At 42.2% G+C, this 20297-nt stretch overlaps 1 protein-coding gene across 2 annotated transcripts in view; it reads left to right on the plus strand.

Moving 5' to 3' along the window:
- limd2 (LIM domain containing 2) overlaps positions 1-19271 on the plus strand; it is a 70677-nt gene extending 51406 nt beyond the window's left edge. For both annotated transcript variants that reach the window (XM_063037055.1, XM_063037054.1), the window contains one exon: positions 14330-19271. In XM_063037055.1, coding sequence (XP_062893125.1) covers positions 14330-14483 — 154 coding nt within the window. In that variant the 3' untranslated portion in view covers positions 14484-19271. The remainder of the gene's footprint in view (positions 1-14329) is intronic.
- Positions 19272-20297: the final 1026 nt, after the last annotated feature.

Raw genomic sequence — 20297 nt, forward strand, 5'->3', positions numbered from 1 at the left:
GCCCCAAACAGCACAAACATATAAGCAGCAAGTAGATGAACAAATTACACCAAAACATGCCAAATTAACTGTGGTCAGTACTGAGATACGTCAATTAGAACTTAATTCATATTTTATGAGGTACTAAGGTAGGTACATCCAGCTGCAGATGACTATGGGTAGAGGTGCACAAGGCTCTGCAATTCTGAGGATACGACAACTAGTTCATCAACATCACTAACTAGCTTGCCAACCCTTTGTATCTAATTCCATACGTTGTCATTAACTGCTTTAGTGAGGAACCTGCATTCATGCCTCTAGGAAAGGACAGGAGCCAAAAAAAAACAATCAAAATCTGCTGTTGAAATTAATTACAACCTCCAGGATTGCAGGCTTTGAATGGGTTAACTCCAGCTCTCACCAATTGCTCCTGTTTGAAAGGTAATTGTGAATTTTTCCAAAGGGGAAAACTTAACTGAATCAATAGATAATGTTAAGTGGTTTGGCCTTGTTCACCCTGAGCATCCTTGCTGCCTGAGCAATTTTTATTTCACTCCTAATTCCCTTGCATGATCCACAGTTCCCTCCAGAAAACACGTGAGGTAAATTGTTGTCACAGCCACTGTGTAATTTAGCATTGTAGATTGCACGTTCCACTACTCGAGTAGTTTTCCCTCCACTCAGTGCTCACTGTGAAAAATAGTGGTTATAAACAGCATTCAGCAGTTGTCTCATCTCCCTGGTTTCTCCTGGGAAACAACTTCTTCCAGCAGAACTTTCCATTTAGAATTCGGTTCAAGTTCAAGTGTAATTGTCATTCAACCATACTCATGAATACAGCCAAATGAAACTGCTTTCCTCGAGGGCCAAGATACAAAACACAGTACCAATAGTCACACACAGCACATACAACACATAGTTATGATAGAAAAACATAGTCACAAAATAATATAGCCCAGGTCCCTGTGTAGTGTCATGGCCTATCGATTGATGGCACGTTGTTTGTCCTGAAGCCACATTTCTGCAAGATCAAGCATGCAGCAGTTCCTCATCACGCGCTAGTGCAGCTGCAGACGGACGCAATCGAGCTTGTCTTTCACGGAGCAAACACTGCAGGGCAGCACTGATGGGTGGAGCCAGCTCCAAACCCAGCCCGGAGTGCCCGCTGTGCCACACTGCCTCTGGCATCTCCTTTCCTGGGCGGCTGCAACAGGCAACCCCGCGCGGCATGAGGGCCTGGTCCGCGCAACAATCGAGGCCATGCAGCTCCCCTGCCATTGGTCTTTCCATTGAACTTGCCTTGCAGTAGTCTACGTTACCAATGCCCCACAGGGTCTTGCGATCACAAAAAAGACATCCAAGACAATCATTTGTGCTGTTTGTTGGACTGCGCATCGCTTCCAACGCTTTCCTCCTTGGGTGACTGTAGCAGGCAGCAACATGATACACAACAAGCCCAGCTCCACTGCTAATGGGATAGTCCTACAGTACTTGATGTTCTTAATATCCAGCAGTATCTTGTGATTATGAAAAAAAAAATGACAAAGGACAAACAATGCTCTCAGTGGGAGAGCATTTTGGAGATAATGATCATAATTCTATCTCCTCTACAATAGCATTGGAGAGAGATAGGAACAGACAAGTTAGAAAAGTGTTTAATTGGAGTAAGGGGAATTATGAGGAACCTGGAAGCATAAATTGGGAACAGATGTTTTCAGGGAAAAGTACGGCAGAAATGTGGCAAATGTTCAGGGGATATTTGTGTGGAGTTCTGCATAGGTACGTTCTAATGAGACAGGGAAGTTATGGTAGGGTACAGGAACTGTGGCGTACAAAGGCTGTAATAAATCTAGTCAAGAGGAAAAGAAAAGCTTACAAAATGTTCAGAGAGCTAGGTAATGTTAGAGATCTAGAAGATTATAAGGCTAACAGGAAGGAGCTTAAGAAGGAAATTAGGAGAGCCAGAAGGGGCCATGAGAAGGCCTTGGCGAGCAGGATTAAGAAAAACCCCAAGGAATTCTACAAGTATGTGAAGAGCAAGAGGATAAGATGTGAAAGAATAGGACCTATCAAGTGTGACAGTGGGAAAGTGTGCATGAAACTGGAGGAAATAGCAGAGGTACTTAATGAGTACTTTGCTTCAGAATTCACTATGGAAAAGGATCTTGGTGATTGTAGTGATGACTTGCAGCAGACTGAAAAGCTTGAGCATGTAGATATTAAGAAAGAGGATGTGCAGGAGTTTTGGAAAGCATCAAGTTGGATAAGTCACAGGGACCGAACAAGATGTACCTCAGGCTACTGTGGAAGGCGAGGGAGGAGATTGCTGAGCCTCTGGTGATGATCTTTGCATCATCAATGGGGACGGGAGAGGTTCCAGAGGATTGGAGGGTTGTGGATGTTGTTCCTTTATTCAAGAAAGGGAGTAGAGATAGCCCAGGAAATTATAGACCAGTGAGTCTTACTTCAGTGGTTGGTATGTTGATGGAGAAGATCCTGAGAGGCAGAATTTATGAACATTTGGAGAGGTATAATATGATGAGGAATAGTCAGCGTGGCTTTGTCAAGGGCAGGTCGTGCCTTACGAGCCTGATTGAATTTTTTGAGGATGTGACTAAACATATTGAAGGAAGAGCAGTAGATGTAGTGTATATGGATTTCAGCAAGGCATTTGACAAGGTACCCCATGCAAGGCTTATTGAGAAAGTAAGGAGGCATGGGATCCAAGGGGACATTGCTTTGTGGATCCAGAACTGGCTTGCCCACAAAAGGCAAAGGCAAAGAGTGGTTATAGACGGGTCATTTTCTGCATGGAGGTCAGTGACCAGTGGTGTGCCTCAGGGATCTGTTCTGGGACCCCTTCTCTTTGTGATTTTTATAAACGACCTGGATGAAGAAGTGGAGGGATGGGTTAGTAAATTTGCTGATGACACAAAGGTTGGTGGTGTTGTGGATAGTGTGGAGGGCTGTCCGAGGTTACAGCGGGACATTGATAGGATGGAAAACTGGGCTGAGAAGTGGCAGATGGAGCTCAACCCAGATAAGTGTGAAGTGGTTCATTTTGGTAGGTGGAATATGATGGCAGAATATAGCATTAATGGTAAGACTCTTGGCAGTGTGGAGGATCAGAGGGATCTTGGGGTCTGTGTCCATAGGGAATTCAAAGCTGCTGCATAGGTTGACTCTGTGGTTAAGAAGGCATACGGTGTATTGGCCTTCATCAATTGTGGAATTGAATTTAGGAGCCGAGAGGTAATGTTGCAGCTATATAGGACCCTGGTCAGACCCCACGTGGAGTACTGTGCTCAGTTCTGGTCGCCTCACTACAGGAAGGATGTGGAAACCATAGAAAGGGTGCAGGGGAGATTTACAAGGATGTTGCCTGGATTGGGGAGCATGTCTTATGAGAATAGGTTGAGTGAACTCGGCCTTTTCTCCTTGGAGCAACAGAGGATGAGAGGTGACCTGATAGAGGTGTATAAGATGATGAGAGGCATTGATCGTGTGGATAGTCAGAGGCTTTTTCCCAGGGCTAAAATGGTTGCCACAAGAGGACACAGGTTTAAGGTGCTGGGGAGAAGGTACAGAGGAGATGTCAGGGGTAAGTGTTTTACTCGGAGAGTGGTGAGTGTGTGGAATGGGCTGCCGGAAATGGTGGTGGAGGTGGATACGATAGGGTCTTTTAAGAGACTTTTGGATAGGTACATGGAGCTTGGAAAAATAGAGGGCTATGGGTAACCCTAGTAATTTCTAAGGTAGGGACATGTTCGGCACAACTTTGTGGGTCGAAGTGCCTGTATTGTGCTGTAGGTTTTCTGTGTTTCAATTACACCTTTGTTTGGACCCAGAGAGGCCATTGCGACCGAGCGCGCTGCCATCTTACCAGAGGTAATTACGGTTAATTTTAATCAGTGGGAAAATAACACTGATTGGATGGTCTCAGAGAATTAGTGTGGTTAGAGGAAATGCCTGCATTTTTCCAGTGGAGGAATGCCTTGGACCAAAAATATCCTTGTCCAGTGTTCTGAAGCAGTCTTTACTTCCTGCACACTGACCACAACATGGTTGTGAAGAAACTCCAGTAACTTGGAAGTCATTGAAACCACAGAAATCTGTAGCACAAAGGAGCTCATTTGGTCCATCATGTCTGTACCAGCTTAAAAAAATGGGATATGCCCACTTCAGGTATTATTCCTGTAATCTTGATCTGAGCTATTTCCAATGCATCCAGCCTTAAATAAGAAGGACCAATATGGATGCGGTCTTACCAATGCTCTGCATAACTGAAGCTTAACCTACTTTGTATTCAATTTCTCCTTAGAATACACAGTAATATTCTGTTGCCTTTATCAATTATTTGATCTACCTGCTCACTGGCTTTTCACAAATCATGTACAGACAACCAAATCCCTCTGCATCTTATAGCTTTGCAATCTCTTGCTAGGTAGTATGCCTTTTTGATTTTCCTGCAAAGCAGATCATTGTATATTTTTCCCATATTATTTTCCATCTGTCAGATTTTTGCGCACTTGACCTACACATGTCCCTCAGTGGTGACCTTGTGTCATCTTCACTTTACCACCGATCTTTGTAACAACAACCTGGCAATTATGCCTTTGATGTCATCATCAATTTGGTTATATAAACTTGAAAGGGGTGAGGCTCCAGCATCAATCCAGGTCTTGCACCTCTCATTATATCTTGCTAACCAGTGTAAGACCCATTTATACCCAATCCCTAATTCCTCTGTTTGTCATAGTCAGTGACTCTGTGCCTCTGCCACTAAAGGGCAAATCCTTTCAGCTTCCTTAACCAGTTCCATATATGTTTGATGATCTTTGTTCCTCCAGAGTTCTTTCCATGTTTTCCCTTGTCTTATTTGTACACCACACTTCTCTAGATTGAATTCCAAATGCCTTTTTGCTGTCCATACAGTCGTTGATATTTTCCTGCAGCCCAGAACTTGCCTTGTCAACATCAAAATAGACAATGCCAATTTTAGTATCATTGGGAACCACCTTAATTGTAGCACCTACAGTTATATCCAAATCATAAATGTACACAATGGAAAAACTAAGAATGTTGTATTAAGTCCAGTAGAAACATATTGATTAGGCGCAGGAAAGGGTCAGTCAGCCCTGCTCTTCTAGTCAATGAAAGCACACCTGATATGACTGTAACCCCAAATTCCCATTCACTTTCATTCCCTTGCTTTTAAAAAAAAAAGCCACTGTACATCACCCACCAGTCAATTAAAATTCTAGTTGAGCATAACATTTTATTTTCTTTAAGCTAATTTTTAATCTATACAGTGGATTCCAGTTAATTGGGACACATCATGACCAGTACATTTTGGCCCAATTAAATGGCTGCCCCAATTAGCTGAAGTTTCGTGGAAATAGTTAAAAAGGTATTTTTTAAAAAAAGACAGACTGAGTAACAAATTATGTATTTAAATGAAATGCAGAACAAATTAAAACTTGACTAATACTACTACAGTACCATAAAATTGTGTATTTGCTCCTAATAGCTACTGACAGGAATTCAAGTAGTGTGCACATGAACAGAATCAGCACACACACCTAGTACAGATAATGGACTGCCTTCATGCAATGCTATTGATGACTGCATCCACCAAATCTTCATTTGCATTGTAACATTCAAGATGATTGTCAATATCTTCTAATTCTTCATAGTACCTAACTTGTTGAAGTAGTGAAATTGTTCCATTTTCAATCCCAGCTGTTTCTGGCACTTCTAAGCCTGAATGCTTGAAACTTCAGTGAACAAAACGGTTGTGAATTGTCTTGCTGTTTATTTCTCACCAACTATCAGTGACAAAATTACTACTTTTTGAACACAAACACATGCAACTGATACTATATTAAAAACTGTTTGCTTGAAACACAGTGTAGTGTCTAACGGCCACGCAATAGATCCACTGGGCTTTTACTCTGCCGATCAAACAGCTTGCTTAAAAAGTGAAATAAAAATAGAAAATGCTGGAAACACGCAACGGGTCAGGCAGCATCTTGAAACAGCATAATTGTTTCATATTGAAGATTAATCTGTCTTCCTAAATTATGGTTTTATATTATCCTTTTTCATAAGTTTACCATAATTTCCCTATCACACAGCATATATATCTGTTACTATTTTAAATACTGGTACCACATTTGGATTCTAAATTGGAGAAAGGCCAATTTAGATGGTATCAGAAAGGATCTGGCGAGTGTGAATTGGGACAGGCTGTTTCCTGGCAAAGGTGTACTTGGTGAGTGGGAGGCCTTCAAAAGTGAAATTTTGAGAGTACAAAGTTTGTATGTTCAGGATAAAAGGGAAGGATAAAAGGTTTAGGGAACCTTAGTTTTTGAGAGATATTGAGGCCCTGTGTTTTTTTTAAAAAAGGAGGTGCCTGGAAGGAAGGAGCAAATTTGGTGCTTGAGTATAAGAAATGCAGGCGAATACATAAGAAGGAAATTAGGTGAGCTAAAAGGAATAAGGTTTCTCTAGCAGACACGGTGAAGAAGAATCCCAAGGACTTCTACAGATACCATATACTAAAAGCAAAAGATTAGCAAGGAACAACACTGGAAGATCAGCTATGCATGGAGCTGAAAGAAATGGAGGAGATCTTAACTGGATTTTTTTGTAGTGGGAGACAGACACAGTATAGAAATGAGGCAAAGCAGCAGTGAGGTCATGGACCATATTACAGAGGAGGAGGTGTTTGCTATGTTAAGGCAAGTTAGGGTGGATAAATTCCCAGGACCTGACAAGGAGTTGGCTTGGACCCTTTGGGAGGCTATTGCAGAAACTGCAGGGGGTCTAGCAGAAAACTTACAACATCCTTGGCCACGGGTGAGGTGCCGGAGGATTGGAAGACAGCTAATGTTGTTCTGTTGTTTAAGAATGGGTCTAAGAATAAGCCAGGAAGTTATAGGCCAATGAGCCGACGTTAGTAGCGGGTAAGTTATTGGAAGGTATTCTAAGGGACCGCATATATAAGTATTTGGATAGACAGGGACTGATTGGGGATAGTCAACATGGCTTTGTGCAAGGTAGGTCATGTCTAACCAATCTTAGAGTTTATTGAGGAAGTTACCAAGAAAGTTGATGAAGGCAAGGCAATGGATGTTTTCTACATGGACTTCAGCAAGGCCTTTGACAAAGTCCTGCATGGGAGGCTGGTCAAGAAGTTTCCGTAGCTTGGCGTTCAAGATTGACTTTGTGGGAGAAGCCAGAGAATTATAGTAGATGGTTGCTTCATTGACTGGAGGCTTGTGATGACTGGTTTGTCACAGGGATTGGTGCAAGGTCTGTGTAGTTTGTCATCTATATCAACGATCTAGATGATAACATGGTAAAGTGGATCAGCAAATTTGTGAATGACACTAAGATTGGGGGTGAAGTGAACAGCAAGGAAGACTATCAAAGCTTGCAGTGGGATTTGGACCAGCTGGAAAAATGGCAGGTGGAATTCAATACAGACAAGTGTGAGGTGTTGTACTTTGGGAGCACCAACCACAGTAGGACTTGCACAGTGAGCAGTAGGACGCTGAGGAATGTAGTAGAACAAAGGGATCTGGGAATACAGATCTATAATTCATTGAAAGTTGAGTCACAGGTAGATAGGGTCATAAAGAAAACTTTTAGCACATTGGCCTTCATAAATCAATGTATTGGGTACAGGAGATGGGATGTTATGTTGAAGTTGTATAAGACGTTGGCGAGGCCTAATTTGGAGTATTGTGTGCAGTTTTGGTCACCTACCTACAGGAAAGATGTAAATAAGATTGAAACAATGCAGAGAAAATTTACAAGGATGTTGCTGGAACTTGACAATATGAATTGTAGGGAAAGGTTGAATAGATTAGAACCTTATTCCCTAAAATGTAGGAGAACAAGGGGAGATTTGATAGAAGTATGCAAAATTAGTATAGATAGGGTAATTGCAAGCAGGCTTTTTCCACTAAGGTTGAGTGAGACTACAACTAGAGGTCGTAGATTAAGGATGAAAAGATGAAATGTTTAAGGGGAACATGTGGAGGAACCTCTTCACTCAGAGGGTGATGAGAGTGTGGAATGAGCTGCCAGTGGAAGTGGTGGATGTGTGTTCAATTAAGAGAAATTTGGACAGGTACATGGATGGGAGGGGTATGGAGGGTGATGGTCTGGGTGCAGGTCGATGGGACCAGGCCAAGTAATGATTCGGCATGGTCTAGATAGGCTGAAGGTCCTGTTTCTGTGCTCTAGTGTTTTATGACTGTGACATCTTGTACATCCTGTCTAGTCGCAGCTGTAACCAGAGGGGACTAGAAAATGTTAGTTAGTCTGCACTATTAGCTCTTATTTCTAGGCAATTTGCCCACAATTTTTAAATGTACTAGAGCCCTTAACGTCCCCTCGCTCCCTGTATTCATTTTACTATTTCACAATTCTTCCCCCTTAATGACAGTATCTGTATCTTAGATGTGTATCTATTGAGAATTATACACGTCTTCCATCTCCACATGCAAGGTACCATTTTGGTCTCTAAAAGAACATGTTATATTCTCTGTCACCGTTAGTTTTCAGTTTTACCTACAAATAAGATTTTGCGCACCCACTTCCTGACCATGTTTTTAGTTTCACCCCTGTGCTTTCTATACTCCTCCAGGAAGTGGCAGAACTTGGTTCTCATGGTGAGGGTTGTTTTTTTTTAACCACAGGAACTATAAATGTGTGTGTTGTTCAGACAGTTCTGAGGGGTTCACCAATCTTATTTTTGGGACCAGGATGACTGAGGGCATAGAGCCTGGCACGTTGATGAGATCTGGTGAGGCACATATGCCATCAAACAGGGACTTGTCTCTAGCTAGTCAAATAAACTAAGCTCTAACAGTGGAATGGAAGCAAAGAACCCCAGTACTCCCTGTGGTCAAGCTATGCCTCTCTGTTGGTTAGGTTCAGCAATAGTACCTATTTCTTGTAAACCCTAGCTTCCTCCAGTCTGAATCTAATTCACAGGTAAGAGAGAATTGAACATCTGGGATCAGGTGTGCACTCCTTTTCATACAATTAGAAACTCGTGGGTATGGATTCTGCAACTGATGATTTTAGTCATCTCAATAATGTGTGAAACCAAGGATTCTATCGACTCCCAGTTTTGGAAGAAGGAAAGGCATAGAGTGGTGCTTGTCTACCAACCACAAAAGTGACAAAGTGACCAAATATCTGGAAGGACCTGGAGTAACATTCATGACTGAGATAAGATTGAAAACTTAAGAATAACCTGCTAGTGACTTTTTCAAAATTTATTTTTCAGGACCTGGATGTTGTTAGCAAGGCCAGCATTCATTTCCTATCCTAATTGGCCCTGAGAAAATCAGCCATTGTCTTAAACCACTGCAGTCCTTCTGGTGTAAAAGCTTCTGTAGTACTGTTGAAGAGGGAGTTCCAGGATATAGAACCAGTAATGATCAAGGATTGGTAATAGAGTTCCAAATTAGGATGATGTGTGACTTGGAGGGAACCTGCAGTCACTAGTGTTCCCATGTGTTGACTGCTGAGGTAAAGCTTACTGATTTAGGTGTTGCTTCAGAATAGCCTGGCTAAATAACTCCAGTGCACTTTGTAGATGGTACACAGGGTGGTGGAAGAAATGAATATTTATGGTGGCAGATGAATTTCAGTTGTGGGTTTTTGCCCTGGATGGTGTCAAACTTTTTGAAAGTTGCTAGAGTCATGTTTACCAAAGCAAGGTGGAACACTTCCATTACAGTTCTGTCTTGTAAAGAGTGGAAAAACTTTCGGCTGTTGGGCTCTGAGTCACTTGCCACAGAAAGCTAACCTATGATCTGTTCTTGTAGCCACAGTTTTTAATGGTCTTGTCCCGTTAAACTTCTAGTCATTTGTCTCCTCTCAGGGTGTTAGATTAGGAGATCTGGAGATGATAATGCCATTGAATAGCAAGGTTAACAAGTATCTTGTTCTGGATGCTGTTGAGGGGGATGACCTGACAGGGGACGCCCACGGTGACCGGGTCTCTGGCACCGAGCCTGGTGCTGTTGTGCAGGAGGGAAGGAGGGAAAAGAGGAATGCAGTAGTCATAGGGGATCCCATAGTCAGGGAAACAGACAGGAGATTCTGTGAGCCTGATAGAGATACCCACATGGTGTTTGCCTCCCAGGTGCCAGGGTACGGGATATCTCGGATCGGGTCCTGAATATTCTAAAGAGGGAGGGTGAGCAGCCAGTTGTCTTGGTATATGTTGGTACCAATGACATGGATAGGAGAAGGGAGGAGGTCCTGAAGAGAGATTTCCGGGAGTTAGGAAGGAAGCTGAGAAGCAGGACCTCCAGGGTAGTAATCTCGGGATTGCTACCTGTGCCATGTGCTAGCAAGGGCAAGAATAGTAGGATCAGGCAGATGAATGAGTGGCTGAGAGACTGGTGCAGGGGGCAGGGCTTCAGATTCTTGGATCATTGGGATCTCTTCTGGGGGAAGTATGACCTGTTCAAAAAGGACAGGTTAAACCTGAACCCGAAGGGGACCAATATCCTGGCGGGAAGGTTTAATAGAGCTGTTAGGGAGGGTTTAAACTAATTTGGCAGGGGGATGGGAACCGGAATGATAGAGCGGAGGAAGGGGAAAACAAAAATAAATCTAAGATGGTGAGCAGTAAAGAAATCAGGAAAGACAGGCAGGTGATGGGGCAAATTTGTAACCATTGGGATGAGTTGCAGTGGAATAAAGTTGCAGTGAAATCAAAGCAAAAAGTACCAAATACTGGTCTTAAGGTGTTAGACTTAAATGCACGCAGCATAAGGATTAAGGTGGATGATCTTGTCGTACAGCTACAGATTGGCAGGTATGATATTGTGGCCATCACTGAGACCTGGCTAAAGGATGCATGTCTCTGGGAGCTGAACGTCCAAGGATACACGGTGTATTGGAAGGATAGGAAGGTAGGCAGGGGGGAGGCGTGGCTTTATTGGCAAGAAATGATATCAAATCATTAGAAAGAGGTGACATAGGATCGGAAGGTGCAGAATCTTTATGGGTTGAGCTAAGAAATCACAGGGGTAAAAGGACCCTGATGGCAGTTATGTATAGGCCTACAAACAGCTGCAGTGATGTGGACTACAAATTACAACAGGAAATAGAAAAGGCTTGTCAGAAGGGCAGTGTTATGATAATCGTGGGGGATTTTAACATGCGACTGGATTGGGAAAATCAGGTCGGCACTGGATCTCGAGAGAGAATTTGTAGAATGTCTGCGAGATGGCTTTTTAGAACAGCTTGTTGTTGAGCCCACTAGGGGATCGGCTGTACTGGATTGGGTATTGTGTAATGAACCGGAGGTGATTAGAGAGATTGAGGTGAAGGAACCCTTGGGAGGCAGTGATCATAACATGATTGAGTTCACTGTGAAATTAGAAAAAGAGAAGCCAAAATCTGATGTGTCAGTATTTCAGTGGAGTAAAGGAAATTACAGTGGCATGAGAGAGGAACCGGCCAAAGTTGACTGGAAAGGGACACTAGCGGGAAGGACGGCATAGCAACAGTGGCTGGAGTTTATGCGAGAAGTGAGGAAGGTGCAAGACAGATATATTCCAAAAAAGAAGAAATTTTCGAATGGAAAAAGGATGCAACCGTGGCTGACAAGAGAAGTCAAAGCCAAAGTTAAAGCAAAGGAGAGGGCATACAAGGAAGCAAAAATTGGTGGGAAAACAGAGGATTAGGAAGTTTTTAAAACCTTACGAAAGGAAACTAAGAAGGTTATTAAGAGGGAAAAGATGAACTATGAAAGGAAGCTAGCAAATAATATCAAAGAAGATACTAAAAGCTCTTTCAAGTATATAAAGAGTAAAAGAACAGGTGAGAGTAGATGTAGGACCGATAGAAAATGATGCTGGAGAAATTGTAATGGGAGATAAGGAGATGGTGGAGGAACTGAATGAGTACTTTGCATCAGTCTTCACTGAGGAAGACATCAGCAGTATACCAGACACTCAAGGGTGGCAGGGAAGAGAAGTGAGCACAGTCACAATTACGATAGAGAAAGTACTCAGGAAGCTGAATAGTCTAAAGGTCGATAAATCTCCTGGACCAGATGGAATGCACCCTTGTGTTCTGAAGGAAGTAGCTGTGGAGATTGCGGAGGCATTAGCAATGATCTTTCAAAAGTCGATAGATTCTGGCATGGTTCCAGAGGACTGAAAGATTGCAAGTGTCACTCTGCTATTTAAGAAGGGGGCAAGGAAGCAAAAAGGAAATTATAGACCTGTTAGCTTGACATCGGTGGTTGGGAAGTTGTTGGAGTCGATTGTCAAGGATGAGGTTACAGAGTACCTGGAGGCATATGACAAGATAGGCAGAACTCAGCATGGATTCCTTAAAGGAAAATCCTTGCCTGACAAACCTATTACAATTTTTTGAGGAAATTACAAGTAGGCTAGACAAGGGAGATGCAGTGGATGTTGTATATTTGGATTTTCGGAAGGCATTTGACAAGGTGCCACACATGAGGCTACTTAACAAGATAAGAGCCCATGGAATTACGGGAAAGTTACATACGTGGATAGGGTGTTGGCTGATTGGCAGGAAACAGAGTGGGAATAAAGGGATCCTATTCTGGTTGGCTGCCTGTTACCAGTAGTGTTCCACAGGGGTCCGTGTTGGGGCCGCTTCTTTTTACGTTGTACATCAACGATTTAGATTATGGAATAGATGGCTTTGTGGCTAAGTTTGCTGATGATACGAAGATAGGTGGAGGGGCTGGTAGTGCTGAGGAAACAGAGTCTGCAGAAAGACTTGGATAGATTGGAAGAATGGGCAAAGAAGTGGCAAATGAAATACAATGTTGGAAAGTGTATGGTTATGCACTTTGGCAGAAGAAATAAACGGGCAGACTATAATTTAAATGGGGAGAGAATTCAAAGTTCTGAGGTACAACGGGACTTGGGAGTCCTTGTGCAAGATACCCTTAAGGTTAACCTCCAGGTTGAGTCGGTAGTGAAGAAGGCGAATGCAATGTTGGCATTCATTTCTAGAGGAATAGAGTATAGGAGCAGGGATGTGATGTTGAGGCTCTATAAGGCACTGGTAAGATCTCACTTGGAGTACTGTGGGCAGATTTGGGCTCCTTATTTAAGAAAGGATGTGCTGATGTTGGAGAGAGTACAGAGAAGATTCACTAGAATGATTCCGGGAATGAGAGGGTTAACATATGAGGAACGTTTGTCCACTCTTGGACTGTATTCCTTGGAGTTTAGAAGAATGAGGGGGGACCTCATAGAAATACTTCGAATGTTGAAAGGCATGGACAGAGTGGATGTGGCAAAGTTGTTTCCCATGATGGGGGAATCTAGTACGAGAGGACATGACTTAAGGATTGAAGGGTGCCCATTCAGAACAGAGATGCAACAAAATTTTTTTAGCTAGAGGGTGGGGAATCTATGGAATTTGTTGCCACGGGTGGCAGTGGAGGCCAAGCCATTGGGTGTATTTAAGGCAGAGATTGATAGGTATCTGAGTAGCCAGGGCATCAAAGGTTATGGTGAGAAGCTGGGGGAGTGGGACTAAATGGGAGAATGGATCAGGTCATGATAAAATGGCAGAGCAGACTTGATGGGCCAAATGGCCAACTTCTGCTCCTTTGTCTTATGGTCTTATGGTTAAGTGGTTAGACTCTCCCTTGTTGAAAGTGGCTTTGCCAGTACTTTTATGGCACAAATCTAAATTGACATTTATCAATCCATGCTGGATACTGTCTAGTCTTGCTAGCATTGACTACTTCATTTACAGAAGAGTTGAATGGAATTGTACGATCATGAGCCACTTATGACCCAAGAATGGAAGGGAAATCATTAATAGGACATTTGCAATAGTTTGGGCCTGTGGGATTGCTGTAAGGAATACCTGAAATTGACATTTCCTGAAATTATTGATCCCCAATAACTACATCCTTTGTGCAAAGTATGACTTCAGCTACTGATGTGTTTTTTTCCCCCCTCAAATCCCAGTGACTTGAGTTTCACCAGGGCTCATTGATGATAAACTTGGTCAAATTTAGCCTTGATGTCACCTAACTTCTGGAATTCAATTTACAAAGACTCCTCTGCTTCATTTAATGAAGACGTTCACCTTCATGCTCTGGGGCGGGGGGGAACCCCTCTGGTAGAAAAGAGTGGCCAGAATTTATAACTGAATTGTGCTGCAGTGATACACCACCTGCGTATACGTGCACTGACAATATACAAGGAGTCATGAGGAAGGTAAACCTGCTAACTTGTACCAATGTGATTTTTATGTGACACTTTTGACGTTCTTAAATTGATGACTTTTTCCCATTTTGTCCCTTCAGTCTGGGAAGCTATGCAGCACTGCAAGGTGAGTTTTATTGCAAGCCTCACTTCCAACAATTGTTCAAAAGCAAGGGCAATTACGACGAGGGCTTTGGCCGCAAACAGCACAAGGAACTCTGGCAGCAGAAGACGGCTGAGAGTGGCTCCAAGTAACCACGATGCTATTGCAAGGGAAGGAGCAGGGGCTAGCAGCTAACCAAGTGTGAAGCACTGGTACCCTGCCTCTCTTTAGGGGCACAGCAGCAGTGATTTGTTAATTTGCTTTAAATAGTGTGTAATTTAGGGGCCATTGCTAAGAAGAGGGAAGGATTGCTGTTATTATGTGTAGTGACATCATGTAAAGGGTCATGGGGATGTAGTAACATAAACCAACCAGTGGATGGCGGGGTTTGTACTGATCCTGAAGTATGTAAACCTCCCCATGGAGAATGTCAGGCCACAGGGAGAGGCATACTCTCGCCATTGAAACCCCTGATGTTAACATCTATTCAATCATGCTAAGCCAAGTGCAAGTTAATAGAATTGGGGGGGGGGGGAGAGTAAAACTGGAAATGAGCGATCAAGATTTCACAGGCCTGATAACTGGTACTATGAGCCAGATGTCGCTCCAATACTACCACATAGTAACCAGAGAAATTCTTCCCTCATTTATACATTGCTATGTTTTTGGAATGATAGCTCACCCTAGTGGGAACAGTTTGCAACTGCACAGAATACTCTCAATGATGTGTGCTACTCTCAACAATATATCTCTTTTTAAATGGAGTGGCTTTGATGCCAGACATCTTAATTGTGCTTTATAGAAAAGGATTATGAAGACACAGTGACACCTACATATCAGTTGTGACTGATTTCAGTAGAACCTTGAGAACCATAGTGCATCACTTGCACATCCTGCTACACTGTACACTTTCCTCATTACTCAGATAGCTATGACCCAAACATGAGTGTCCAGATTACTTTTGTTTTAGAGCAACCCCTTCTACAAGCAGAGCAGATCTGCAAGTAATTTTAGCTGAGTGTGTTGAGCACTTTGTAGTCAGATGTTTTATCAGAAAACTGGTATCTAGTTTCACTGCAGACCCTCACTTCATGCACACTTCTCTAATCCCACATATATCTCCAATTTGTACCCAAACTAGAGACATCATGCACACACCCCAGCAATGAATAGTGCCCCTCTAACAGACTAGTAACCCTTCCCTACTATAGTTAAAGCTATATTCACCTTATTGTCCCATCCTGATGGATGCCAGTGCCCTGCTAACCCCTGACCCCCATGATGCAGGTCAGTGCCACCCTGTTTCAGGGCTATGGATTGGAATTTTTAGCTCAATACAGAAAGCAGACCTTCCCTATCTCTCTGCAGTATCTCCACCACCCCTTTCCATTTAATTACTGGTTGAATGGACAATGATTTAAATTCTTAGTTTTAGTGAAGGCTTTGTCATTTCTCCCAGCTTTGGCTACGTTTTTGAAAAGGTTGCATGTGATTTAAGTGTGTGGGATTTCAGTTGTATTAATTATCACAATGTGATATTGCTGAATTTCAGGGACATCCTCAAGCACAGGCTTAGCAGATGGAATGCGTTTTTTTTCAACTAAAACTGTGCCTCAGTTACATGTTGAGAATAATATTTTGGTACTTGAATGTTTAATGTCTGTGAACCTATGCATTTTATACTACAGTTCACATGTAATTGATCATTTCCAGGTTTCATTCAAAAAAGAAATCACGTCTTTTATAAACAGTTGCTCCATGACCAACATTAACAAACCATCTAAAGTTACCTGTGTTACTCTCCCCACACTATTAATTAAAAACTATACTACTGAAACCAAAGGCCAGTGTGAGACCTGGACCAATGCCACTGTGATTAACAGACGTCCTCTACTTTGCTTCATGCATTCAGCAAAATGACGACAGTGTAACACTTAGTGTTGCCGTCTCACAGTTCCAAGGACCCAGGTTCCATCCTGAGCTCAGATGCTGTCCGTGCAGAGTTTGCAAGTTTTCCTTGACCACATAAGTTTCCTCTGGGTACTTCAGTTTCCTCCCACGCCCCAATTAATTGTCTGTTGCATATTGCAACCTTGGCTAAAAGCAAAATTAAAGCAGTAGGTTAATAAGCTGCAGGGGTGATGGCAAATAAGGGTAGAGGGGAATTGGACCTATGGGATTTCTCTGCTGGCAGTTGGATGGGAACTAATGGAGTAAATGGCCTCCTGGTCAATACAAGATGCCCATTGAGAAGCAGGCAAGACAATCAACACTTGTGCTGTATACAGATAAGATGCGATAGGAATTGGCCTAGGTTACTTGTTCTTCCATTTTAGAGGAAGCTGAATGACTCTTGTGCTCTCCACACCTACCTCCCTCTTTTTCCACAACTTCCAATTGCCACCTTTTGTGTGATGCATTGAGATTTGAATGTCTGGCTATGTGAGGTGTGGTTGCCACCAATGGATTAGAAGTATTAGAGTGTCAGCTGAAATGAGGCCAGATCCAAAACAATGCTGACATCACCAAGTAGACCAGGAGAAGGGATGTTTTCCACTCACCATTATCTTTCACTGCTTACATCTGAAGCTTCACCTCTTTCCATATGAGCCACAGACAATGGAAATTTCCACACTAGTCCAGCATTATGCCCCATTTTCTATTAGCTATACTTTTGGATGAAGTGCATGTCACTGATAGCAACAAATGCACCAAGGCTGTACCAATCATACATTTGCTACATTTCAACCGCTTTTAAAGGGGAATGTGGTGCATGCCATTCCAATTAAGCTGCTCAGTTTTCCGAATTCATGATGATCCTATCCAAATGGAGCAACTTGTTTTTGAGCTCTGACTGCACAACAACTAAGGCCTCATAGCCATCTTGCACTTCTGTCTATTTTAGTCACTGGTGCGGACAGAATTAATTGCCTCCTGTTGAGGCTGCTGCGATCTGCATTCTTGTTACCCAGCCATGTCCTTTAACTTACATTTCTACCTTCACAGGAGTGATGTACTCCTGTCCAGCTTCACAATGCATCCAGATCTACTATACATCCACGAGAGCTATTGTATAACCACAGTCTAAAAGTCCTTGCATATTACAACTTCTCTGTGGAATAAAAAAACAAAAAATGCTGCAAAAACTCAGCAAGTCAGACAGTATCTGTAGAAAGAAAAACGCAGAATATTACCGGTCGAAAACCTTAGGCAGAACTGCTATGCAGAATGCCACCCTAACAATCAACACACACTACTCCTGACCTCCAACCACTTCACCATTTGTATTGTGTGCATCCATGAGCTAAACAGTCTTGGGTAGTGCAATAGGGAGACAATAGTAGATTGTCATTCAACCCCAGACTCATTCTGCCATTCAGTAATGTTATGGCCATTTTGCCTGCCTTCATGTTCCCTGATGCTCATAAAGTAAGTAAAATCCAATTGATCTCAGGCTTTAAAATTTCAGTGGCCCTTCATTCATGACTTATGAATTCCATTACTCTTTCTACAAACAGTTTTGCCTTATTTTATTCCAGCTGCCCACTACCATTAAGTTTTAAGTTACATGCTTGATCTAATTTCCCCACCAGAATCTATATTCACCCTATTAAAAAAAACAAACCTTTACTTGTTCTAAACACATACTGCTCTCGCCAACTTGATGAGACATGCCAAGTTTTCGCAGATTAACATTAATGCAACCTGGAAACGGAGCTTAATAAAATGTGATGTTATGTTGAGGAAAATCTATAATGCATGCATAAATCTGTGATCAGCATTTCGGGACTTGGTGGTGTATGATGTCTTACCAAAGTGAAAAATTGAGTGTTGTTTTGTAATGGTTGCATGAATTTGTTATATTGGTGCTTCTTATCTGTTAGACGCTTGTTCTCAATAATGTATTAAGTGGGCCAGGATTGCCCACTACCCAGTTTTACTTGATCTAATCAATATTGAAATTGGGAAATACTAATTAAATACAATAACTGCAGTTACACAGCTCACCCACGGATATACTGGGCTTTGACTAGTACATTCCATAAATGAATTGCAAAGATTTAAAAAAAAAAGAGTAATGATATCCAAACCCTTGTGGTTGGGGGCCTCGGAGTTGCCAAGACGGTACAGAAAACTTGAACAATGACCCAGTGTCCAACCAGAAGTCAACATGTTGATGTAGGACGGATGGGATGGAGTTGACTTGATGCCAAACAACCTGCGAGCTTAATTAAAAAAAACTGCAACAAGGTTAGGTTCTCATTTTGTGTGCAGCTGCAGTTGACCCCCTTCAGGAGGAGGAAAAGACCAGAAAATAAAATCATTTTCAGGTATTTGCTGATTGCACAATTTTTATTTAGAGGTCAGAAAGAAACCGGCAATTTGCTCCAAGACATAGGCATCAGACTGCCACATTGAATGTGAATGGCCTATTGCATTTGGCCTGCACCAAGTATTAACAGGCCATCATATACTGCATTTTGAACTAACCCCCATGAGATATACGGGTCTAAGTTTGCTAGTACACATTGCACACATTACTGTGAATTGTCACACATTACAGACACAAAATGTGAATGAAGGCTATGTTGTTATGATCAGAGTCTGACCACATCTTATTTTGTATGTCAGTAATACAGTATATGGTTGTCACAATTGCCTCTTCTACTTGCAATTGTTGTATTCTAATGTAATTTACTGCCTTTTTGGTCACTCTGCATTCCACTAACACTCCTGAAGGAAGCTGTCACTGGTAGGTTACTGCATTTACAATATATTTTACCCGGTAGATGTTCCCCCAATATACATGCCTTATAAATATTGTATGTTTGTATCTCTTTTTACTGTTTCTATATCTCTGATCACGACTGTTAAAAGTGCTGCTTTGAATCCGTGAATGCACCTCTGCTTTACAAATGTTAGAGTTTTGACATTAAAATATCCATTATGTATCTCTGTGTCTAAGATGCTTAAAAAAAGGTGTGGGGGGGGGGTGAAAAATAAGACTCAAATTCAAACTCACTTTTATTGTCATATGCACAAATACATGTCTGCACCAAAAAACTTGCTTGCAACCACATCACAGGCACATAACATAAGCAGCACAAGGACATAAATCATACATTTTTTTTACAAGAAAGAAATAATTAGAACAAGCAAAAACAAAGCCCATTTTAGTGAAGAATGATCAGAACGATCTTCATCATCATCAAAAGCCTGTTACATCTGTGGGCATTTAGGGCAGCAATGAAGTTCCTCCATCTCTCTGTCGTTGTTCATCTGTGGTTGTGGCCTCCAGCCATCGGGCTCCTGGACCGGCCTCACTCATGTCAGCGCTGAACTGGCTCCATGGCTGTGGACTCACTTTCAGGGACTCTGCGGTTCATATTTTGTGTGTTATTTGTTTTTTTTTTATAGTTTGCACAATTTGTTCTTTTTTTTGCACATTGGGTGTTGGATGGGGTTTTTAATCAGTTCTATTGTGTTTCTTTGTTTGAATCTCAAGAAGACAAATATACATACTTAGATAATAAATGTATTTTGAACTTTGTAGATGCTGAAATCTGAAGCAAAAAAAACTATCAGCTGGTGAAATTCAATTTGTGGAGCAGCACCCATGGGGGTAAAGGAGTTGTTAACATTTTGGGTCATAAGTCTCCCCTGGGACTGAGAATAGCGAGGAAAGGAAGCTTGCATAAAGATGAAAGGGGGAAGGGTCAGACAGGTGCTCTTAGGTGACTGGTGGGTTGTGGAGGAGCAAAGAATGATGGGCAGATGTAGCTAGGTGGAGAAGGGATGGAACTGTGAGACTGTAACAGGTAGATGATGAGCACAGACACAAAAGCCACAAGTTCAGCAATCTGATAAGTAAGGAAAGTGATCACGGGAACCATTAAGGGAGAGATGGGCAGATTGAATCTGATATGGGGGGGATCCGGTGCGTGAAGTGCATGGGCAGTAGGTGG

Source organism: Mobula hypostoma, chromosome X1 (assembly GCF_963921235.1).
Source record: "Mobula hypostoma chromosome X1, sMobHyp1.1, whole genome shotgun sequence".
Lineage (NCBI taxonomy): Eukaryota > Metazoa > Chordata > Chondrichthyes > Myliobatiformes > Myliobatidae > Mobula > Mobula hypostoma.